The sequence below is a fragment of the Ambystoma mexicanum genome, chromosome 9, assembly GCF_040938575.1.
Source record: "Ambystoma mexicanum isolate Mex_15411 chromosome 9, UKY_AmexF1_1, whole genome shotgun sequence".
Lineage (NCBI taxonomy): Eukaryota > Metazoa > Chordata > Amphibia > Caudata > Ambystomatidae > Ambystoma > Ambystoma mexicanum.
Genome location: NC_090931.1, coordinates 13,750,771 through 13,776,767, shown reverse-complemented (window position 1 = coordinate 13,776,767; position 25,997 = coordinate 13,750,771). Strand labels below are relative to the sequence as shown.

Below are 25,997 nucleotides of genomic sequence, written 5' to 3'. Positions count from 1 at the left end.
CTTTTTGAGTGCCCTCCCTTTAAGGCAGGAGTCACGGGTCGTCGAACGTCCGACGGAGAACAGGTCGAGCTACGACGGTGAAGTGGCAGCTTCGTTCCTAGCGGTGCTCGTTGACGGGGATGCGTAAACGTCCTGCAATGAAGAGGCGTGCGGGGCACCTCCGTGTCAATAGTTCTGGACCCCAAAGAGTTTGAAGAACTGTGGCCCAGCAACGGCGTCAAGCCAGCGGCGTCTCTGTGGTCCTTGGGTGGCGGGAAACCCACCGGTGGATGCTCCTCAGCGCGTCGATGGTCAGGTCTTCTCCAGTGGGATAAGACGGCGGTGATGTGGACGAGAGCGTCCTTGGATTAGAAAGTTCTTAGGCAAACGGGAGCACTGCGGCTCAGGTCGGCGACGGCGGTTGTCGACAGTGGCGGACAACAGTCCGGGCGATTCTCCTTGGGATTCCACAGCAGTGCCCGTTTCGGGTCAGCAGCCTGTCGAAGGTCTGTCTACCAGGGAGCTTTGGCAAAGATCAGCTGGTGCACGATGGCAGCTCGGGAAGAGGGCGCCTAACCAGGTCCTCTTTGGGTCAGTCCTTGGAGACATAGCAGCTTTCAGATTGTGAAGGAGAGCAACAGCAATTCTTCTCATCCAGCAGGGCTTCAAGGTTAAGCTTTACTTATTCCAGTTACTCATCATAGTTCCCTTCAGCTTCTGAACACGATTCTTAGCAGTGAGAAGTCCCCAGATATACTGTTGATCTCCCATTCATTCCGCTGGGTCGTACTCAAGCATCCAATCACGGCAAAGGGCATTCATGCAGACAGGCAGCCAATCAGGCACGAAGTGCATTCAGGCCATTCACTTCTCTCCAGACACTCACAACAAGTTATGTGTATTGGGACAAGTACCCAGCCATTCAACACCCCACACTGCATTCATACCAGTTTCGGGCAGGGCTGTCTCAGTCATTGTGTCAAACACCAGATACTAGACATCCACAACATAGAATGCGTATTCGTCACACACTCCATTCACCCAGGTCCCACCCACAGGCATACCCACAACATGCGGTCATTGGGAAGGCTCCAGCCAGTCTGGTCAGCACTTCCCCACACTACTATATATGGAACTTCCACCCACCAGTCAGTCAGGGGGAAGGGACAGAGTCAGGGCTTCCCGGGACTTCGGGAAGATCAAGGTAACGGGCGATGGAAGGCAAGAGGCCATGGGGGCCATTTCGTCTCCATCAGGATTCCAATGACAGGGCCTGGGTATCCAAAAACGGAGGACGCTCAGGGCACCAGTCAATTCAGCACGGAGCTGCCACCAGCCGTACCCTGTTCTGTGGGCCTCACACAGGTGCCCAAAAACATACACTAAGGGCACAGGGTTGTACCCCTACCCATGGGTGCCATAAGGGTATCCCATGGGTCTGTTCACCAAAACCAAAGGAGAGAGCTGCACCACCAGGAGTCCCACATGAACTCCTGTGCGGAAAACATGACAGAACACACGATAAAAGGCAGTAAAGGACAAGGATACGGAGGCCCTGTCCTTCTGATGCATTTCCAGCATCACAGTCGCCGCCCCCAGACTGAGGTTAGGGTGCCTAATCTCCCACGAGATAGACACCCTCATCCAGACGGTCAACATACCTTCTGGAAAGGCCATCGGCATTATCGTGACTGTTCGCTGGTCTATGCTCAATGGTGAAGTCTAGCCCTTGCAGGCTAATGGACCACCTGAGCAGTTTCGGGTTCTCACCCTTCAGCTGTATAAGCCACTTCAGGGGCTTATGATCGGTTTGGACCTTGAAGGTAGACCCGGTAAGGTAGGGTCTAAAATGCCTAAGGCTCCAAACTATACTAAAACATTCATTTTCAACAGTAGCCCACCAAAGTTCCCTACCCTTAAATTGTCTACTGATGAGTATGATCGGATGTTCTCTTCCTTTGTCATCTAACTGGGACAAGACAGCACCAATTCCGGTGTCGCAGGCGTCAGTTTGAACGATAAAGGTCTTGCTGTAATCAGGCGCACACAACACAGGGGCCCTACACAGACTTTCTTTCAAGACATCAAAGGCCCTCTCAGAGTCTTCAGTCCAAATAACCTTCCTAGGCTGTTTGGTTGAAGTCAGAGCTGTCAGGGGTGCAGCTATGGTTCCATAGTCTGCCATGAAATTGCGATAATACCCAGTGAGACTCAAAAAGTCTCTCACCTGGGTTTGAGTAGTGGGAGTCTCCCAGTCATGTACATCCTGTACTTTACTGGGGAGAGGTTGGATTTGACCCCCTCCTACCTCATGACCAAGATACGTGACTTTCCCCTGAGCTATCTGGCACTTGGTGGCCTTGATAGTGAAGTTAGCCCTTTTCACGGACTGAAACACCTTATCCAGATGTTTCAAATGCTCTTCCCAGGTGGAACTGTAGATGGCAATGTCGTCTAAGTAAGCCACACAAAAGGCTTCCAGCCCAATGAGCGCATGGTTGACCAGTCTCTGGAAGGTGGCAGGGGCACTCTTCAACCCAAAAGGCGTGACCCTAAACTGGTAGAGTCCCTCTGGTGTTGAGAACGCCATCTTTTCCTTGGCATGGTCCGTCAGAGCTATTTGCCAATAGCCTGAGGTAAGGTCAAAGGTGCTCACAAATTTGGCAGCACCTATGGTGTCCACGAGCTCATGAGCCCGGGGCAATGACTGTGCGTCAGTTTTGGTGATGGCATTGACTCCTCAGTAGTCCACACAGAACCTCCAATCTTTGATACCTGCCTGGGAACTTGCCTTGGGGACAAGGACCACGGCACTGGACCAGGGACTGTTTGAGGGTTCAATAACACCCAGATCCAACATCGTGGCAACCTCAGCCTGGATGTGGTTCTTAACTGTATCTGACATACGGTAGCACCTGCTTTTGACAGGCACACTGTCACCAGTGTCAATCTCGTGCCTACACCATGCTGTAAACCCTGGCGTCAGTGAAAACAGAGAGGCATACTGCCGGAGCAAAGCCCTGCAGGCCTTCTGATGCTCTGTCATCAGATCGGGAGAGAGATGTACTCCCTCCACTGAGCCATCCTGAGGGTTGCTATGCAGCAAATCAGGAAGGGGCTCACTCTCATCCTCTTCTTGCTCTGAAGCTAGCAAGAGACATGAGACTTCGGCTCGCCTGTGGAAAGGCTTGAGCCTGTTAACATGGAATACCCGAGGGGCTACCCCAGAGGCTCCCATGTCAACCAGATAATTGACCTCGCCCATCTTGGAGATTATCCTGAAGGGACCAGTCCATTTATCTGCCAAAGCCCGAGGCTTGGTAGGCTCCAACACAAGGACCTCCTGTCCCGGAGTCCAATCCACTTGCGATGCTTTAAGGTCATGCCAGTACCGTTTCAATTCCTGGGTGGCCTTGAGATTTGCTGTTGCTTGACCCATCATCTGTGTCATCCTCCGTCTGAGGCCTAACACATAGTCCCCCGCTTGCTTGGCGGGACCTGGAGGGGTGGCCTCCAAACCTTCTCTGATTAAGGCAAGGGGCCCCCCTCACGGAATGTCCAAAGAGTAACTCAAAGGGGCTGAAACCAACACCCTCTTGAGGTACCTCTCAGTAAGCAAAAAGCAGGCATGGCAGGAGGAGATCCCATTTCCTCCTTAGGGGCTCTTCCAAAGCGCCTATCATGCCCTTGAGAGTTTTATTAAATCTCTCAACCAGACCATTGATCTGGGGATGGTAAGAGGTGGAGAACTTATAGGTTACCCCACACTCTTTCCACATGGTTTTCATGTAACTAGACATGAAGTTGGATCCTCTATCAGAGACAACCTCCTTAGGGAATCCAACACAGGTGAAAATGCCCAGGAGAACCCGGAAAACCACCTTGGCAGTAATAGTCTGAAGGGGTATAGCCTCAGGGTACCTGCTGGCATGATCGACCAAGACCAGGATGAACCGATGTCCACCTGAAGTGGGAGGGTCAAGGGGACCGACAATGTTGATGCCCACCCTCTCAAACGGTGTGCCAACCACTGGCAATGGCTGCAGTGGGGCAATGCCACTGCCTCCAGTCTTGCCAGACAACTGACAAGTTGGGCAGGTCCTGCAGTGGGACTCCACTTCTACTCCCATCTGGGGCCAGTAGAAATGGGCAGAGAGCCTCTGCTTAGTCTTCTTGGTACCAAGATGACCAGCTAAGGGCACCTCATGCGCCAACTACAGCAGAAAGGGTCTGTAAACCTGGGGTACCACCAACCTCTTGAGGGCACCAGGTTCAGGCTTAGTGGGCTCACTATCAAGGAGCTCACCCTCCCAATAAATCCAGAATGTCCTGGGCACTTCTCCTTGTGCCTGGGACAGGGCCTGTTTCCTCAGACCCTCGAGAGAGTGGCACTCTCTCTGTCCCTTACAGAAGTCCGCCCGGGAGCGTCCCCCTTCAGCTAACAAGCATTGAAGGTCGGGATGATCCTCCGGTTGAGAGCCTCGCCCACAGGAAAGTCTTCTGGCTCTTCTCCCACAGGAGTTGAGACGGGATTCACCACTGGACCCAGCCCGTCCGGAACATGGATCCCAATGGGGGCTGTCGGAACAGCAGGAAGAGCAGGGGCTCCCTCCACAGAGGTGGCCTTCTTATTCTTCCGTTTCCTTCGCACCTTGGGTTTCCCTGTCGGCGAGGGTACCGGGCTCGCAGCCGGACCCTGTGTGACCTGCGATCGGGTGACTGCCACAGCAGCCATGGGTAGACCATCCGTGATCATCCCCATCTCGACCAAATCGCTTCCCAACAAAATGTTCGAAGGCACGTTGTCCTGAACCAGGACCGTAAACTTTGCTGTCTTGTCTCCAATCGTAATGTTGACTAAGGCTACAGGCGATAATTTGGGAGGCCCACCAGCTAACCTGGTGGTTCTCAGAGAAGCACCAACATAGTCCTCTGGCTTGCTCAGGGTCCTGTCCACCACTGTCATGCTTGCCCCATTGTCTCTCAAACCAGTAGAAGGTTGGCCGTTCAAGAGGACAATTCTCAAAAACCTACAAGTGTTCTGTGGGATAGTCGCCAGTACTTCTGCGTACTGGTCCCAGGTCCCAAGGGACACTAAGGAAATCTCTATGGGAGCACCAAAGGTGATACCAGTAGAGATGGGGAGGACAGTGGCCTCCACCTCAGGTACGGAGTAGGGATAGGTCAGGGTGACAGCCTGGACTCCAAGTGCCTTACCCTTACACTTGGGATCACCCCTTCAGTGATCCAGAGCCCCACAATCCCAACAAGTGCCAGGAGTGCTGGGTACAGTACTGGAACCACTGGGACCCTGCTTTGCAGCAGGCGGAACACTACTCTTACTCCCACCCGCAACAGACTTATCCCCACTAGGTTTTTGGGTCTTCAGAGAGGAAGGTTTTGGTTTACCCGACTGTGATTGCTTTGGGGACTCCTCAGCTTTCTGAGAGGCCCCCTTTTCTTTGTCCTTGTCCTTCCCACTGGAGTCCTTAGGGGACACCAGGTGGGAGACCCACTTGTCAGCCAACCTAGCCATCTCAAAGGGGTCCAAAATGTTCTGGTCAGCAACATACTGACGCAGCTCTGGTGAACAGGCTTCCGAAAAATGCTCAAAAAACAAAAGGTGGGACAATTCAACAAACATTTTCACTTTGTAACCATCAATCCACCCCATCATGTTCATGTGTGCAGCACTCACCCAGTCAATCCAAGACACATTCTCTCTTTTCTTAAAATCCCTGAACCGCTTAAGGTATTGGGTCAGTGTCTTACCAAACTTGGCAATTAAAGCAGACTTCATGCACTCATACTGACTCCTTTCTTCCACACTCAGTTTCAGAATACAGTCATATCCAGTTTGAGGCACTCTGCTTAACAAACACTTAGCCCAATCTCTCTTATCAACATCATGAATTGCACAAGCCATCTCAAACGCTTCAATCCATTGGAGGATATCAGAACCCTCTGCATACACACCAACCAAATCTTTCATAAACTTGGTTGCTGGGGACCTGACACTCTCAACTAGTTTAGCTGAAGTCTCCACTCGAGCTTTCTCTAAATGGATTAGCAGACATTCAGTGTCCTTGTCTTTGAGTTCAAGAACCCTATTCTTGAGTTCCACTTGCTGTGCCAACTCCTCTTTTTTAAGCTCAGCATCTATTTCCAACTTGCGATATTCAAAGGCCAATTTCATCCTTAATAACTCAGGCTCCAAGGAAGTGCTGGGGTTTGGAACAGAGGCAGCAGGAATGGTGGCATTCCCAGAATCAGATTTGGCGACCACCCTCGGGGTAGAGTCTTCATTGTTTGCACCCCCCTCAAGAGTTTCACAATCAGTCTGGTAGTCCACCAGAACAGCTATCAGCTCAGCCCTAGACTTATCCACAAAGTCTAATTCCCTGGCTTCACAAGCACTCTGGAGAGCCTCTAAGCTCATCCGAGTCATTTTACCATTCGCAATAGATTCCACTGCTTGTAATGCAGTTATCTTGTACACAACTGAACCTTAATTTAACAAAATGCAGATATCCTTCGTAAGTGGCACGGTTATACACTGATTCTTAAAACCATAAGCACCCCACCGCTGCCACCAGTGTGAGGGACCGGAGGGGGGTCTGTACTTCTGCTCTCTATTTGGTAGAGGAGAGGCACAGAGGACCCCTGCCAGGATTCTCAATGTTGGTACGTGGTCGAGCAATCAAGGCCTAGCTTCTCAGGAGGTGATGCGGGCTGGTTCTTAAGTACAGTGTAGCCCCCATACCCCACAAAGGAATGTCCACACACTGTATCGGTTAAAACACAGTCTTTATATAATTAATATACAAGGTTATATACAATATCACGATAACGCACTTTGTACTCGGTTTTCTATAATGGCAAATATATACAGTTCTACGTGGTACCACAATTACTATTAGATCTCTTTAAAGTGCATCAACTGTATGGTTAAATGGCACACAAATCAATTTGTAAAGGAACCCAAAAGTAGAGAAAAGAGGAAGGCAGTTGGTCGGAACAATTGGCAGAAATACTGGTCACTACCGTTAAACACAGCTCTGTGTGGAGATCCCCCCATTTGGGCAACCTGTAGAATAAAGATACAAGCCCAGTCCATATATGGCTCACAAGAGACTTCCTAATAGTTCTGCAACTCCAAAGTACCTGATATTGTGGCGTTCCTTGTCGGGGAATCGACGGCCCTTCTTGAGTGCCTTCCCTTTAAGGCAGGAGTTACGGGTCGTCGAAAGTCCGACGGAGAACAGGTCAAGCTACGACGGTGAAGTGGCAGCTTTGTTCCGAGCGGTGCTTGTTGACGGGGAAGCGTAAATGTCCTGCAAGGAAGAGGCGTGCGGGGCACCTTGTTGTCGATAGTTCTGGACCGCAAACAGTTTGAAGAACTGTGGCCCAGCAAGGGCGTCGAGCCATCGGCGTCTCTGTGGTCCTCGGGTTGCGGGAAATCCACTGGTGGATGCACCTCGGCGCGTCGACTGTCAGGCCTTCTCCAGCGGGATAAGACGGCGGTGATGCGGACGAGAGCGTCCTTGGATTCGAACGTTCTTAGGCAAACGGGAGCACTGCGGCTCCGGTCGGCGATGGCAGTCGTCGACAGTGGCGGACAACAGTCCGGGCGCTTCTCCTTGGGATTCCGCAGCAGTCCCTGTCTCGGGTCGGCAGCCTGTCAAAGGTCTTTCTACCAGGGAGTTTTGGCAACGATCAGCTGGTGCACGATGGTCCCTCGTAGCGTGGGAAGAGGGCGCCTAACCAGGTCCTCCCTGGGTCAGTCCTTGGAGACACAGCAGCTTTCAGATTGTGAAGGAGAGCAACAGCAATTCTTCTCGTCCAGCAGGGCTTCAAGGTCAAGCTTCAGTTACTCCAGTTACTCGTCGTAGTGGACTTCAGCTTCTGAACACGATTCCTAGCAGTGAGAGGTCCCCAGATATACTGTTGAACTCCCATTCATTCCGCTGGGTCGTACTCAAGCATTCAATCATGGCGAAGGGCATTCATGCAGGCAGGCAGCCTATCAGGCACACAGTGCATTCAGGCCATTCACTTCTCTCCAGACAGTCACAACAAGTTATGTGTATTGGGACAAGTACCCGGCCATTCAACACTCCACACTGCATTCATACCAGTTTCGGGCAGGGCTGTCTCAGTCATTGTGATAAACACCAGATACTAGACATCCACAACATAGAATGCGTATTCGTCACATACTCCATTCACCCAGATCCCACCCACAGGCGTACCCACAACATACGGTTATTGGGAAGGCTCCAGCCAGTTTGGTCAGCACTTCCCCACACTACCATATATCGAACTTCCACCCACCAGTCAGTCAGGGGGAAGGGACAGAGTCAGGGCTTCCCAGGACTTCAGGAAGATCAAGGTAACAGGCGATAGAAGGCAAGAGGCCACAGGGGCCATTTTTTCTCCATCAGGAATCTATCCTTTCCAATGACAGGGCCTGGGCATCCCAAGCACGAAGCTGCCACCAGGCCGCCCTGCTCTGTGGGCCACACACAGGTGCCCAAAAACATACACTAGGGGCACAGGATTGTACCCCAACCTATGGGTGCCATAAGGGTATCCCATGGGTCTGTTCACCAAGAGCAAAGGAGAGAGCTGCACTGCCAGGAGTCCCACATGAACTCCTGCGCGGAAAACACGACAACACACACAATGAAAGGCAGTAAAGGACAAGGATAGGGAGGCCCTGTCCCTCGGATGCATTTCCAGCATCACAAGCCACACCTGGGAGGATCACTTATCCCACATGAACCAAGAGCTTCAGGCACTTCAGAATGCAGGCCTGCCTATCAAGGCAACAAAGTGCCAGATAACGCAGGGTACAGAGACTTACCTAGGCCACCTGGTCGGTGGAGGTAAGAAACAACCTCTTGAAGCGAAGGTACAGGCTGTGAAGGAGTGGCACATCCCCACCATACAGACTTAGGCGAGAGCTTTTCTAGGTCTCACTGGGCACTACCGGTCGTTCATCAGAGGGTGTGGGGCCATTGCCACGCCCCTCAGTGATATAACATCCAAGAAGATGCCGAAGAAGGTAACATGACCCCCCCACCTGTCAAACCTCCTTTCAGGGTTTAAAGGATGGATTGTGCAGGGCCCCAGTTCTGAAAGTGCCAGACTATGGTCAGGAATTCATTATCCAGACAGGCACCTGTGATTTTGGGATTGGAGCAGTGTTAGCACAGCTGAACTCTGTAGGGGTAGAGCAGCCTGTCGCCTACATTAGCAAGCAGTTGACAAAAATGGAAAGGAACTGGGCTGTCATAGGAAAAGAGATGTATGCGGTCGTGTGGGATGTAAAGAAGCTTAAAACCTACATCTTTGGGTCTCACTTTACGATCCAGATGGACCACAGGCCTCTGCGATGGTTAATGGCCATGCCAGGGTAGAACCCTAAGCTTTTGCGGTGGGCCATATCCCCACAGGGATTAGATATGGACATCCAGCAGAAGCCAGGCTCGCAGAATGGAAATGCAGATGGCCTCAGCTGGTACTTTCGCCTTGATGATGAACCAGACCCTCAGTAGGGTGGTGGTTCACATGTTGAGGCTGGGGGGCATGTGAGGGATTCGACCATCCGCATGGGAAGAGTGCGCTTGCCTGTTTTTTTGTTTATTTAAAAGAACGAATGATGGGAGAACAACCTCCGAAAATATGTGGGGCCATTCCCGCACATATTTTCAACGCTCACCGCACAGCAGAAAAATAGTCTTGTACTCTGGAAGCACACCGCTTACCAGTGCCTCCCTCCCCTGTCATGTGTAGCTGACACCTGACAGCGGTGGGTACATCAAAAGCCTTTGGCCGTAGGCAGCCTGATTAGAATTTCAATGCCCCATGGATTTGCATATCCATTGTCAAACCTTGCTGGTGGTGGTGAATACTGAAGAATGTTAATTAGCAGGCCTCAGGGAAGGCCTGGGTTTAGGAAGTGACAATGGAGACCAGACATCAACTCCTGTTTGAAATGCAATGTGTCAACTTGGTACTGTCACCCCTCCTTGGTATGAAAGGGCAGTGAATGACCTCTCTGAAACCACTCCTTTCAGAGCAAAGAAGTATGTGAATTGTAGTAGACGAAAGTCTGCTGCCTGCTACCCCCTACTTCAAAGGAGGCCCATGTTGTGATCAAGCGCTGCATAGGGCTCCATTAATTTAGGAGACACTTTGATGTGCAGCAGACAGGAAGATGGATGGGACTTAGAAGTATATGTTGTCATCCTTCCCCTGTCTGTTGCCAAGCACCCTGGTTCTGACCTGAAGCATCACTGAAGATTGTTGGTGGAGACCCAGGAATGGCTCACATAAGTTAGGCTTGGCCTACACCAATCCTTGGGCCCCGTTTGGCTTTAAAAGAGGGCTGGGCCCCTCACTGATCAGATCATCTGAAGACTTTGCAAGGAGTAAGAAGAAGAAGAAGGACTAATTTGGACCTGAGCTGAAGGTACAGTCTTCCTTACATCTTCCGCCAGAGGAGGAAGGCCAGGAGCTCCAAGAGGGAAGCAAAATCCCTCCTGTAAGCAGCATCTTCCAGGGAACAGAGGGAGATACCAGACTCAGTGGACCCGTCCAGCAGCCCCAGAACCGGTACCCAGCTAGGTTCTGACAGCAAGCTTCCAAGGTGGGAAGGGCTGGAGAGTCTATGGACAAAGGACAAGGCCATTGCCTGCTAACACCCGCCTGAGCTTTGGACCGTCCGCCTTGAAAGGACACGAGCCCTGCGAAGGAGCTACGAGAGGTTCCACACAAGCATCATCCAGCATCCATCGTTTTAAGGAGAAAATGAAAATATAAGAAATAATAAACTATTCCAAAAAGAGCAAGAACTTATATTTCAGACACAAACTGATACCCAAGGACTAAATGAAGCCATAGAATGGCATAAAATAAAATAAATTAAAGTGAACTACACAGCAAAATATGTACCACCTCAAACAGTTGTATGCATCAGTTGTGTGGTTTAAGTGGCGACATGTACATAAAAGCCATTCGTCAAAGGTGACATGTTTCACCCTGTAAAGACACACGTTAGACCTATACAAATGTTGCCCAAATAGGGGATGGTTTAATAGAAAATGTGTAGCTCATATACGTCATTTAGAGATCGAAGATGCCTTAAATAAATGCACACATATATTGAAAGTAGCCCGGTTGATTTGTGGAAGCACTTTAATTTTAAAACTATAAGTGTGGTATTAACTAACCAAGATGCATATTGATAATAGTTCCTCATTGTGAAATGATGGATCCTAATGCATGAATTAAGTACTTTAAAAACAAAGGATTGGCATTTTTTATTATTTGTGTCCTTCAGCATCTTAACGGCTTATCTAAGATGTTTAAATGACGTTTCAATAACTACCAAATAACATCACTACCAGATAGAATCATAAAATGATTACATCTCTCTTAACAACCTACAAAGTAACATCGAAATATTTATGCCAATACACGGACTCAATGCAACTAGTTGCTTTATTTGTTTATCTAATCCTTTTAAATATGGCCGACATGTAGACTTTGCAACTTTGTTCAGACAACTAGTAACATAAACAATGTCGGTATAATAACCATAGAGAACATTGGGCAGAATTAGAAAACCTAGATGCATAGGCGAATTTACAACGATGAGCCCACAATCTATTTACAGAAGCTCTGCAAGAACTGAGGCATCAACAGCAAAATTAATAGACTTAATGCGACGAGTCAGTTTACTGGTTTATCTAAACCATTTAAACATGGCCAACATGTAGGCTTTGCATCGCTGTTCAGACCTAACAACAGAAAAGATGTCTGTATTAAAATAGCCATGGAGTACATTGGGCAAAATCAGAACGCTACAAACAGTGGTGAATTTAAATCACGGCATTACAAAGATAAGCCCGTAATTCATTTATGTTTATGTTTATGTTTATTGAGTTTATATAGCGCTTCACACCAAAGCGCTTTACAGAATAACAACAGGTACAGTAATGAATGAAGCATAATTTACAAACATGAAACAAACCAGTGATACAGTATTTAGAACAATTTACACAGAGGAGGGAGGGGAAGGGGGGACCCCGGGTGACCTCCAACGCACTAAGGTGGTTACAGTATCCAAATTGGGGTCATCAGGGGGAGGGGGAAGGGGGTAGAGAAGGGAAGGGAGCAGGGGTCTGAGGGGGGAGAGAGGTAGGGAAGGAGAAGCAGGGGGGAATGGAGAGAAGGGCTTTCAGGGAGGAGCGGGTGTGGTGGAGGTCAGAGTAGAAGGAAGAGAAGGAGAGAAAGAGTTGGGTATCGTCAGCGAAGAAGTAGGAGATGCCGAAAGAAGAGATGACGGGGCGAGAAGGGAGGTATAGAGAGAGAAAAGGAAAGGTCCGAGTATGGAGCCCTGGGAACGCCATAGTTCAGGGGGAAGTTGGAGGAGGTGCGGCCGCCCCAGGAGACAGTAATGGAATGGTTGGAGAGGTAAGAGGAGAGCCAGGAGTGGACAGAGCCTTTGAAGCCGAAAGAGGACATAGTGCTAAGAAGTGAGGGGTGATCTACGGTGTCAAAGGCTGCTGAGAGGTCAAGGAGGATGAGAATTGAGGATTGCTTAGCGTAGCGAGCGGTGAGGAGAGAATTGAGTACGTAGGTGAGAGCAGTCTCAGTGGAGTGTTTGGGGCAGAAACCAGATTGAGAGGTGGGGAGGAGGGAGTGAGAGGAGACGAAAGCTGAGAGTTGAGAGTAGGCTAGGCGCTCAAGGAGCTTTGAGATGAAGGGGAGAAGGAAGATTGGTCTGAAGTTGGAGGCAAGAAGAGGGCTAGCAGAAGGTTTCTTCAGGATAGGGATGATGGTAGCATGTTTGAAGACTGATGGGAAGGTAGCAAAGGAGAGACAGATGTTAAAGAAGGTGGTTAGGTAGGGCATGAGGAGAGGGTAGACTTTGGGGATGAGGGAGGTGGGGATAGGATCAGAGAGGGCAGCGGTAGGGTGAGTTTTGAACAGGAGATGGGAGACGCAGTCTGGGGTGATAGGAGAGAAGGTGGACATGTTAGCAGGGGTGGAAGAGGCGGGGGAGGGAGGGAAGAAGGAAGGAGAGGAGGGGAGAAGATGTTTTGGCGGAGAGAGAGAATTTTGGAGGAGAAGAGGTTGGCAAAGTCAGAGGGAGAGAGGGCAGAATTCGTGGAAGGGTCAAGTATACGAGGGGAAAGAAGGCGAGAGAGGGTCTGAAAGATACGGCGGGGGTGAGAAGCTTGAGAGTGGCGGAGGTTAGAGAAGTAGGAGCGCTTGGCAGATATGAGGCAAGAGTCATAGAGAGCGTGATAAAAGAAGAGGATTGGTTGGTCAAGGAAGGGGTTTTGAGCCAGCGTCGTTCGAGGCGATGGAGGAAGCGACGCATGGATAGAAGGTGAGAGGAGAGCTAGGGTTGGGAGGGTTTGTGAGATGGTGAGAAGGAAGTAAGAGGATAGAGTTGGTTAAGACAGGAGGACACAGAGGAGGACAGTGTGGAGAGGGCGTCATCGGCCGAGAGGGATGAGAAGTCAGGGAGAGGAGGAAGGGAGGAAGAACAGGAGTCAAGGAAGAGAGAAGGGATGAAGATGCAGAGATCATGATGAGAGAAGGAGGGGGAGGAGGGAGAGGGGGAGGACAATGAGGAGGAGAAGGAGTAAGGGAGAAGGAGATTAAAGCGTGGTCGGAGAGATAGTTGAGAAGAGACGATACTGGGGAGGAAGAGTGAGATGAGAGGAAGATGAGATCGAGAGTGGAGCCAGAGGAGTGGGTGGGTGGGGTTGGGAGGGGAGAGAGGAGGTAGGAGTCGAGTAAGGAGAGAAGAGGGGAAGAATGAGATGAGGTTGAGAGGCGGAGGTTAAAATCGCCGAGGACAGAGAGAGGAGTAGGGGAGGGAGAAATGAGAGAGAGAAGATGGTCCAGGTCTTCACAGAAGAAAGAGAGGGGGCCGGGAGGTCTGTAGATGATTAAGAAGGATATAGCGTGAGGTGAAGGTGAAGGATTTGAAGAGAAATTCAAAGGAGGAGAATGTAGGGAGAGATAAGGAAGGGGATGAGGAAGACATATAGGGTGAAAAATGAGTCTGACGCCGTCTCTGTGACCTGAGGTGCGTGGGACATGAAAGAAAGAGGAAGAGGGGGTGGAGAGAGATGCAGGAACAGTGGAATTGAAAGGGGCAATCCAAGTCTCGGTGATGCAGAGGAAGTGAAGGTTGAGTTGGAAGAACAGGTCAAGGGCCGTAGTGGCTTTGTTGCAGATGGATTGTGCGTTCCAGAGGGCGATGTTGATGAGACTGGAGGGATTGGCAGTGGGGAGGTGGATAAGATTAGAGCGAGAAGGGATTGTGCGAGGGGGAGTGAGAGAGTGGGGATGACATTAGGATGAGCGGAAGGTGAAGGAGGAGAAAGAGGAGGAGGGAGAGTGAGAGTGGGAGGGAGATGGGGGGAGGCCGACGGAGGTAAAGGCAGGTATGGTGCATGACAGGAAGGGGATGAGAGTAAGTGCTGGTGGTCGCGCAGCAGAGTGCCCACTATTGGAGTAGGTGTCAGGAGCTTTTGCAGGTTCAGTGGAGGGGAGAGGAAGGGAGAGATGGCTGGGGAGAGGGAGGTTTTAGAGAAGAGGAAGAGTGGGGATTTATAGAAGCTCAGCAAGAACCCAGGCATCAACAACATTCAGACTGTGCATACAGAAGATAACATTCCGTTTATAGTAAGTGTCTGCCATTACGAGCAACTATATGTTTGTCAGAATTCACGATTACAGACGAGTAAGAACAGTGCTCTAAAGTAATTTACAAATATGGGGAATATCCTAATCTAAGACTATTCATAAAGAGGGATAAGGGGCCAATGGCAATCCCCTTCTCTAAATGGTTATTTATTCATCCAATATTAGGCACAATATGTTCACTAAAAATGAAAAGGGAAATGTTTGGGGTTTTAGTAAATTGAAGCAATACTTAACTGCATGACAGTTCACCATTAAAGGGCTACCATATTAAATTAAACTAAACGGTGGGTACCTATTCATCCTCTTTTAGAACTATGAAGAAATGCTTCACTACTTCGTGGCAAAACAGAATTGCTGACACATTTACGAACTGTTTAAAGACACAGAAGAATCCAAAATTTTGTTTAACTCCCTCTAAAAAGGTGGAACCTTAGAATTAATTCACATGCAGGTAGGTGACAGAGTAAAACATAATTGTGCTCATAAAAGGAAAGGAATAATGGGGGGACAAAAAGAGGTACTTGTGTTTTAAACAGATTAAAATGTATCTCTCTGCAGATGCCTCTGAAGGAGTATACTTATTACAAGTGCCTCCTAAGAATCTCCAAAAATTTGGAGACGTTTGCTTAACCGCACCCACAAACTATATCAGGTAACTATGCCCTTGATATTAGTTGTATAGTCAATATAGACTACATTAGTTAAAGGAGCATTGATAGCTCATACTATTGTTTATTTTGATCAAGAGTTCAAAGACTCAATGCTGATATAACTGAGGGAAGGGAAGATTAAACCCTAACTTCTGAATAGCCTATGTGATTATTACTTTTTCTCCTGAAGAATGTTCCAGACTAAAAACAGTAAACAGAAACATGTTGAGAGCTATACCCTGTCTACATTTTTGTATGAGGGTGTATAGAAAATAAGTTGTAAGCATCAACAACCTGAACAATAACCAAAGAGTGTTTCTATACTTGTCAAGTAACTTACTCTCGTTAACAAGAATACCATCAATAGGAAATAGATAGTCACAGAATATGTTTTATAATAGTTTTTATTTATACTTGAATAGTTCCGGTCAAATCAAGGTATTGTTCCAAGGCGAGTCCTTTTTTAATTGTTGATACTCCCGTTGTCAGCTCGCTTGGGCTCAGTTGTGACCAATTCAATAATACACAATGGGCCTCATTATAAGTTTGCCAGTCCAGTAACTACGGCACCAGTAAGCTTGCCAGTAGCGTATTTACCGGACCGGCAAACTACGAGTTCTGCTCACAGTTGCCTTTTCACCGCCAGGTGTGACCTGGCGGGTGGACCGGCACCTACGAGCAGACCATGTCGGATGCACCAGCACCATTCAGAATGGTGCCGGTGCATATGGCCTCCCCATTTCCATTGAGCCCTATGGGGCTCGAATGGGGAGCATTTTTTCCGGCCCCTGAGAATGGGCAATTACAGGGTCTGCTGGGACTGTAATGGAGTCTACCGCCGGAGTCATAATGAGGCCCAATGCCTTTTTTCCTATGGTCCAAGCCCTGTTGCAGTGCGCCAACTTTTTGTGCATTTGTTATTCTTTTTAGAAATTATTCACACTGATGCTTTAGTTTGATTCACAGATTTGTTTCTTTATTTTATATCTTATTTTTGCTTTTGTACGAATTCCAATATGCCTTCCACAAATCAGTTAAGTGTCTTTGATTGTTTTCCACACTTCATAGCAATTACTCAAAGGCTTTTACAATTGTACTTTCCATCAATCAATTACTTCTTCATTGATTACTTTTACAATTGTACTGTAGAGAAGGAGCTAAGTACCCCCACCTCAATCACTTCGCCCATATTGCCTATATGTTGGGAACCAGGGTGTGAGACATGTGCAGTATCATTGAAACTACAAATACCAAGGAGAATCCTGGAAGCAAGGTTCCCATTGAGGCAACCATACCCGCAAAGTCCGGGGCACATTTTGGACTTTGCGGGGGGTGTCTGGATAAAAAATTCTGGGGCGATGTGCGCAAATCATACCTCTGCGTATTCCCACGGGTGTCCTCTTTTCGGAAATGCATGGGGTTCCCTGTTTTCCCTTGGTGGCTTGGACACCCGAGGTCCATATCTGTACGTTGTGCCGGTCGGCAGAATGTCTGAGATTTCGCTCTGAAAACAGACTTGGGGTTACTTGTGTTTTAGGCTTTCCCCTTGGCGGCCAGGTAGGTGCACCCACACATGTGGGGTACCGTTTTCATCGGGACACCTGTAGGAACGCGGGACAGTAGGCCATGTGTTGTGTTTGTGTGGTTTTCATAACGTTTTGACCCATTTGCTGGTGCCCTTTGTCTCACAACCCTTTCTTTTCCCAAATGTGACCTACATTTAGTCGCTGCTTTAGGCACCATACTCTTTTGAAACCTGCACAAGTCACCTACCCTTGAAAAGGTCTGCCTGTGCTCTTTCAAAAAATGTATGGCTGCCATTCCTCACCACATTGGTTTTCCCAATTTACACATGCTAAGTGCGTCTGGTCAGGCCGTGAGCGTAAAACTCCTGTGTACCATGGCTCATTGTTTGGCTTGTGGTATTGCTTGCTTTGTAAAAACACTACAAAAATGGTATGCTCTCCTAACTGCAAGAGTCGGGGGAATTTAGCGGAGCATTGCTTTTCTCAAAATTCATAGAAGCCATTGCCGTACCAAGCCAACCATGTCCAACACATACCTTTTTTTTCAGTCATTTTCCCGCTTTTCCCCCATTCAATGGCATTTTCCCCTACCTAGTTGTTGCCTGACCTATGCAAATCACCCCTTCCTAAACTTGGAATTTTGTCTACTTTTCAGAAATATATGCCTTTCTGTCCTCCAATTTGGCTTTCCTGCCCTTTTCTTCCATTCCGTCCATGCATGTCCAATTGGCAAAAATGGCAAAAATCGCCTACCTCTCACAAAACGGTTGATAACCACATCAAAATATTTTTTTCCATTTCCACTCAACCTGTTCCTGAAAGCCACGAAATTGGGGAACTCAGCACAGAAAACCATTTGTTCCTAGCTCTTACAAGGAAAAAACCACAGGCTTCTTTGTACATCATTTTATTGGCATTTTTTGAAAAAAACCAAAATTTTCGCACTTTTTCCTTATTTTCTCTCACCCCCCTACAGCAACCTGGGATTCCTGGGTGGTGTTACGACCGCCTACATGTGGGAAAAAAGGAGCCAAATTTGGCCGAGATATCTCATGTAACAAAAAAGTTACAAGCCATTGAATGGCCACATACCAAAATCACCAAAAAAGGCCCTGGCACTGGGGAGAAATACCCACGGCACTTAAAGGGTTAATGGAAGTGTAGCAGGTAGTGTTTCTGCAGGGCCACAATTAATGTAAGTGTAGCAGGGGGGTTGCTTCAGGGCCACTATTAATCTAAGTGTACCGGGGAGTGGCTGCAGGGCCACTATTAATGTAAGTATAGCGGGGGATTGCTGCAGGGCCACTACTGTCATTATAGCAGGGGGATTGATGCAGGGCCACTATTAATGTAAGTATAGCAAGGGATAGCTGCAGGGCCACTATTAATGTAAGTATAGTGGGGGATTTCTGCAGGGCCACTATTAATGTAAGTGTAGCAGGGGATTGCTGCAGGGCCACTAGTAATGTAAGTGTAGCAGGTGACTTGCTGCAGGGCCACTACTAATGTCATTATAGCGGGGGGATTGCTGCAGGACCACTATTAATGTAAGTACTGCAGGATATTGCTGCAGGGCCACTATTAATGTAAGTATAGCAGGGGATTGCTCCAGGGTCACTATTAATGTAAGTATAGCAGGTGGGTTGCTGCAGGGCCACTATTAATGTAAGTATTGCAGGATATTGCTGCAGGGCCACTATTAATGTAAATATAGCAGGGGGGATGCTGCAGAGACACTATTAATGTAAGTGTAGCAGGGGGGTTGCTGCAGGGCCACTATTGTTGTAAGCATAGTGGGATATTGCTGCAGGGCCACTATTAATGTAAGTTTAGCAGGGGGATTGCTGCAGGGCAACTATTACTGTAAGTATTGCAGGATATTGCTGCAGGGCCACTATTAATGTAAGTGTAGCAGAGGATTGCTGCAGGGCCACTATTAATTTAAGTGTAGCGCGGGTTGCTGCAGGGCCACTATTAATGTAAGTAAAGCGAGGGATCGCTGCAGGGCCACTATTAATGTAAGTATAGCAGGGGGTTGCTGCAGGGCCACTATTAATGTAAGTGTAGCAGGGGAGTTGCTGCAAGGCCACTATTAATGTGAGTATAGCAGGGGATTGATTGAAGGCCACTATTAATGTAAGTATAGCGGGATATTGCTGCAGGGCCACTATTAATGTAAGTGTAGCAGGGGAGTTGCTGCAGGGCCACTATTAATGTAAGTATAGCGGGGGATGCTGCAAGGCCACTATTAATGTAAGTATAGCAGGGGGTTTGCTGCAGGGCCACTATTAATGTAAGTATAGCAGAGGGGTTGCTGCAGGGCCACTATTAACGTAAGTGTAGTAGGTGGTGTTGCTGCAGAGCCACTATTAATGTAAGTGTAGCAGGGGAGTTGCTGCAATGCCACTATTAATGTAAGTGTAGCAGGTGGTATTGCTGCAGGGCCAATATTAATGTAAGTGTAGCAGGTGGTGTTTCCGCAGGGCCACAATTAATATAAGTGTAGCAGGGGGGTTGCTTCAGGGCCACTATTAATGTAAGTGTACTGGGGAGTTGCTGCAGGGCCACTATTAATGTAAGTGTATCAGGTGGTGTTGCTGCAGGGCCACTATTAATATTAGTGTAGCAGGGGGTTTCTGTAGGGTCACTATTAATGTAAGTGTAGCAGGGATTGCTACAGGGCCACTATTGATGTAAGTGTAGCGGGGAATTGCTCCAGGACCACTATAAATTTAAGTGTAGCAGGGGGATTGCTGCAATGCCACTATTATTGTAAGTATAGTGGGGATTGCTGCAGGGCCACTATTAATGTAACATTAGCGGGGGATTGCTGCAGGGCCACTATTAATGTAAATGTAGCAGGGGAGTTGCTGCAGGGCCACTATTAATGTAAGTATAGAGGGGGTTTGCTGCAGGTCCACTATTAATGTAAGTATTGCGGGAGGATTGCTGCAGGGCCACTGGTAATGTAAGTATAGGGGGGGATTACTGCAAGGCCACTATTAATGTAAGTCTAGCAGGGGGATTGCTGCAGGGCCACTATTAATGTAAGTATAGCAGGTGGTTTGCTGCAGGGCCAACATGAATGAAAGTATAGAGGGATATATCTGCAGGGCCACTATTGCCGTAAGTATAGCGGGATATTGCTGCAGTGCCTCTATTAAGGTAAGTATAGGGGGGGGTTCCTGCGGGGCCACTATTAATGTAAATATAGCCGGAGGATTGCCGCAGGGCCACTATTAATGTGAGTGTAGCAAGGGGTTGCTGCATGGCCACTATTAATGGAAGTGTAGCAGGGGGATTACTGCAAGGCCACTTTTAATGTAAGTATAGCAGGGGGATTACAGCAAGGCCACTATTAATGTAAGTATAGCAGGGGAGTTGCAGCAGGGCCAATATTAATGTACATATAGTGGGGGATTGCTGCAGGGCCACTATTAATGTAAGTATAGCGGGGGATGCTGCAGGGCCACTAGTAATGTTAGTATAGCTCTGGGTTTGCTGCAGGGCCACAATTAATGTAAGTATAGCGGGGGATGCTGCAGGGCCACTAGTAATGTTAGTATAGCTGGGGGTTGCTGCAGGGCCACTATTAACGTAAGTGTAGCAGGTGGTGTTGCTGCAGGACCACTATTAATGTAAGTATAGGGGGAGGATTGCTGCAGGGCCACTATTAATGTAAGTATAGCAGGGGGGTTGCTGCAGGGCCACTATTGATGTAAATATAGCAGTGGGGTTACTGCAGGGCCACTATTAACGTAAGTGTAGCAGGGGGTTGCTACAGGGCCACTATTAAAGTAAGTATAGCATGGGATTGCTGTAGAGCCACTATTAAAGTAAGTGTAGCAGGGGGTTGCTGCAGGGCCACTATTAATGTAAGTATAGCGGGGGTTGCTGCAGGGCCACTATTAAAGTAAGTGTAGCAGGGGAGTGCTGCAGGGCCACTATTAATGTAAGTATAGCAGGGGGTTTGCTGCAGGGCCACAATAATGTAAGTGTAGCAGGGGATTGCTGCAGGGCCACTAGTAATGTAAGTGTAGCAGGTGACTTGCTTCAGGAACACTACTAATGTCATTATAGCGGGGGGGTTGCTGCAGGACCACTATTAATGTAAGTATTGCAGGATATTGCTCCAGGGTCACTATTAATGTAAGTATAGCAGGTGGGTTGCTGCAGGACCACTATTAATGTAAGTATTGCAGGATATTGCTGCAGAGCCACTATTAAAGTAAGTGTAGCAGGGGGGGTTGCTGCAGGGCCCCTATTGATGTACGTATAGCAGGATAATGCTGCAGGGCCACTATTAAAGTAAGTGTAGCAGGGGGTTGCTGCAGGGCCACTATTAATGTAAGTGTAGCAGAGGATTGCTGCAGGGCCACTATTAATGAAAGTGTAGCGCGGGTTGCTGCAGGGCCACTATTAATGTAAGTAAAGCGAGGGATAGCTGCAGGGCACCTATTGTTGTAAGTATAGCGGGATATTGCTGCAGGGCCACTATTAATGTAAGTATAGCAGGGGGATTGCTGCAGGGCAACTATTACTGTAAGTATTCCAGGATATTGCTGCAGGGCCACTATTAATGTAAGTGTAGCAGAGGATTGCTCCAGGGCCACTATTAATGTAAGTGTAGCACGGGTTGCTGCAGGGCCACTATTAATGTAAGTATAGCAGGGGTTGCTGCAGGGCCAATATTAATGTAAGTGTAGCAGGGGAGTTGCTGCAGGGCCACTATTAATGTAAGTATACCGGGGGATGCTGCAAGGCCACTGTTAATGTAAGTATAGCAGAGGGTTTGCTGCAGGGCCACTATTAATGTAAGTATAGCAGAGGGGTTCCTGCAGGGCCACTATTAACATAAGTGTAGTAGGTGGTGTTGCTGCAGAGCCACTATTAATGTAAGTGTAGCAGGGGAGTTGCTGCAAAGCCACTATTAATGTAAGTGTAGCAGGTGGTGTTGCTGCAGGGCCAATATTAATGTAAGTGTAGCAGGTGGTGTTGCTGCAGGGCCACAATTAATGTAAGTGTAGCAGGGGGGTTGCTGCAGGGCCACTATTAATGAAAGTATAGCAGGGGATTGCTGCAGGACCACTACTGTCATTATAGCAGGGGGATTGATGCAGGGCCACTATTAATGTAAGTATAGCAAGGGATAGCTGCAGGGCCACTATTAATGTAAGTATAGTGGGGGATTTCTGCAGGGCCACTATTAATGTAAGTGTAGCAGGGGATTGCTGCAGGGCCACTAGTAATGTAAGTGTAGCAGGTGACTTGCTGCAGGGCCACTACTAATGTCATTATAGCGGGGGGATTGCTGCAGGACCACTATTAATGTAAGTATTGCAGGATATTGCTGCAGGGCCACTATTAATGTAAGTATAGCAGGGGGGATGCTGCAGAGACACTATTAATGTAAGTGTAGCAGGGGGGTTGCTGCAGGGCCCCTATTGATGTAAGTATAGCAGGATATTGCTGCATGGCCACTATTAAAGTAAGTGTAGCAGGGGGTTGCTGCAGGGCCACTATTAATGTAAGTATAGTGAAGGATAGCTGCAGGGCCACTATTGTTGTAAGTATAGCAGGGGGATTGCTGCAGGGAAACTATTACTGTAAGTATTGCAGGATATTGCTGCAGGGCCACTATTAATGTATGTGTAGCAGAGGATTGCTGCAGGGCCACTATTAATGTAAGTGTAGTGTGGGTTGCTGCAGGGCCACTATTAATGTAAGTATAGCAGGGGGTTGCTGCAGGGCCACTATAAATGTAAGTGTAGCAGGGGAGTTGCTGCAAGGCCACTATTAATGTGAGTATAGCAGGGGATTGCTGCAGGGCCACTATTAATGTAAGTATAGCGGGATATTGCTGCAGGGCCACTATTAATGTAAGTGTAGCAGGGGAGTTCCTGCAGGGCCACTATTAATTTAAGTATAGTGGGGGATTGCTGCAGGGCCACTATTAATGTAAGTATAACGGGGGATTGCTGCAGGGCCACTACTGTCATTATAGCAGGGGGATTGATGCAGGACCACTATTAATGTAAGTATAGTGGGATATTGCTGCAGGGCCACTATTAATGTAAGTATAGCGGGATATTGCTGCAGGGCCACTATTAATGTAAGTACAGCGGGGTATTGCTGCAGGGCCACTATTAATGTAAGTGTAGCAGGGGGGATGCTGCCGGGCCACTATTAATGTAAGTGTAGCAGGGGATTGCTGCAGGGCCACTATTAATGTAAGTATGGCGGGGGATTGCTGGAGGGCCACCATTAATGTAATTATCTCTCTCTGCACAGTGGCCTAACAACTACCACTGTGAAAATAGAGTGCATTGGGCTACTTCTGAGCGGGAGCAACCTTCCCCTGGTGTGTCCCTGACGTTTGGAAAGGAGCTTGGCAGGGGGTCCTCCCAGGTGTTGCCTGCTGGCAATAGAGACTGTCTCTGATTGGGGAACAACCTTCCCATGGTGTGTCCCAGTGCCAGACTTTTAAGCGGGGGTGTGGGGGGTGGGAGGTGGGTTGTTATAGGGGCGTGTGCTACAAGCAATGCAGGCGGGTTCAGCGGCCAGGCCTGGTGCCAGTAGTGGGCCTGCACCTGCACACAGGGCGCCCCTGCATAATGCATCAGAGGAGGGGTGAGGCACTCGTCTGTAACAGAAAGCAGGGCCTGAATAATTCAGGGCAGTCAGGAAGGACTAGTGTAACCCAAGCTCGCTCTGGTCAGTGTGTGGGGGCCAGGGGCAGTGGGGGGGACGGGGGTGGAAAGGGTAGTCACGGCTGCTCCCTCGCTGGTTGAGATTACTTCGGCTTCAGGAACTTGATGTGCCAGCTGGGCCCCGAATCCAGCGCCACCTCTGTGGGCAGTGGGTACACTGGCACTGTACCCTTCCAGCACCAGGCCGGCTGACCCTGACGAGCGACATGGGGAGATGGATTATGGGTTATTGAGGACCTCATATTTCAGGGTCCTGCTGGCCTTGTTAGGCATCTGCACAGGCCCGGCATGTGGTAAGTCCTGCATGCTGCGATGCCCGTCTCGTACTCATGCAGATATGCGCACCCTTGCCAGAGTGATGCCCAGTGTAAAGAAGGATGTAAACTGCTGCTTTTCAGACAGGTGTCACTGAGGAGAGTGTGAGCGGGGGGGGCAGGTCAGTGGATGCAGTGAGGGGCTCAGAGACCTGCTTCCATGCCCTTGCATGGCACTCGCTCTGCACCGCCATAGGCTGCCCTGCAGCACCCGTATGTGTGATCACTTGCAAAGCACCTGAGGGGGCTGAGAGTCCCCTTGAAGGATTCTTCCAGGTGGCCCCGTGAGAAGTGGTAAAACAACCAACATTTGCTATGCCACGCCACCAAATTCCTGGTTCCGTTCCCGAAATTCGTATTCGCAGCTGCTTTGCGAGGCAGTAATTGGTGCCACACGAAAGCAATAGCGCACGCAGTAATTACCACCTGCAGTAATTACCACTGCAGTAATTACCACCTGCAGTAATTACCACTGGAGCAATTACCACCTGCTGTAATTAACACTGCAGTAATTACCACCTGCTGTAATTACCAGACGCCATGGAGCCCTATTGCACTCCAACCCCTGGGAAATCGCTTAAATATACAAATGACTGCGCACCATGTAATTACCGCATGCGGTAACAATAACGACTTTGGCGGTATTACTGGAGATGAAGTCCTCTGAGTGTTGGATGTTTAAGCGTTTGTATGTAATGTAGACTGATGCGACCCCGGGGGACCCTGTGTGACTCTGAGGTGAGAATGTGTAGTGACCACGTGGGTGGTCTTCTTATGCACTGCAGTCTGATATTACACTCAGAGCCCCCCATGAGACTTTTCCGGCGGTAACCGAGGTGGTAAAACCTCCTGGTTACCGCCGGACTTGTATTACCATTCCGCCTCTGTGATTCCCAGAATTACCAGGGCATTACAACCCCAGTGACCCGGGAATTCCAGAGGCGGAATGGTGTGAATCCCCATTCCCACTGAGTCCCATTGAGTCCCATGGGACTCAATGGGAATGGGGATCATGGAAACATCGGCACCATCTCATGATGGTGTCGGTGTTTCCTCGTCCGCCTGCAGGCGGGTGGTGTTAAACCTGCCAGGTCAGACCTGGCGGGATTGATGCCTTCGCCTGCAGGAGTCGTGATCACCCGGTGTGGAAACAACGGTGGCGGCAGGTTTACCGCCACCGTTATTTCCGGACCGCCTGAGTTATAATGAGGCCCTTTGTGTGTTGGATTTTCAGCGAGTTAGAAAAAACTTCTGATATTACTGAGGTGAGAATGTTTAGTGGGTGTCAAAAGACTCCCCATGCAATGTAGGCTGATATTACACCAGGGGGCCCCGTGTGACTCTAAGGTGAGAATGTTCACTGAGTGAGAAGACTCCTTATGCAATGTAAGCTGATATTACACCAGGGGGCCCCATGTGGCTCCGAGATGAGAATGTTTAGTGAGTGTGAGAAGACTCCTTATGCAATGTAGGCTGATATTACACCAGGGGGCCCCGTGTGACTCCGAGGTGAGAATGTTTAGTGAGTGTGAGAAGACTCCTTATGCAATGTAGGCTGATATTACACCAGGGGGCCCCGTGTGACTCTGAGGTGAGAATGTTTAGTGAGTATACGAAGACTCCTTATGCAATGTAGGCTGATATTAAAGTGGGGGCCCCATGTATCTCTGGGGTGAGAATGTTTTGTGAGTGTGAGAAGACTCCTTATGCAATGTAGGCTGATATTAAAGTGGGGGCCCCATGTATCTCTGGGGTGAGAATGTTTTGTGAGTGTGAGAAGACTCCTTATGCAATGTAGGCTGATATTACACTGGGGGCCTCCTTTTGACGCCTGAGGTGAGAATGTTTAGTGAGTGTGAGAGTACTCCTTATGCAATGCAGGCTGATATTACACCAGTGACTCTGTGCAACTCTGAGGTGGGACTGTTTAGTGAGTGTAAGAAGACTCCTTATGTAATGTAGGCTGATATTACACTGGGGTCCCTGTGTGACTCGAGGTGAGAATGTTTAGTGAGTGTAAGAAGACTCCTTATGCAATGTAGGCTGATATTAAAGTGGGGGCCCCATGTATCTCTGGGGTGA

The 25,997-nt window shown here is 48.8% G+C and overlaps 1 protein-coding gene across 1 annotated transcript in view; it reads left to right on the top strand.

Moving 5' to 3' along the window:
- The first annotated feature begins 23,696 nt into the window (after positions 1-23,696).
- The window catches only part of VSIG10L2 (V-set and immunoglobulin domain containing 10 like 2), a 488,239-nt gene continuing 485,938 nt past the window's right edge, over positions 23,697-25,997 (top strand). The window contains exon 1 of the mRNA XM_069614080.1: positions 23,697-23,894. Coding sequence (XP_069470181.1) covers positions 23,816-23,894 — 79 coding nt within the window. The 5' untranslated portion in view covers positions 23,697-23,815. The remainder of the gene's footprint in view (positions 23,895-25,997) is intronic.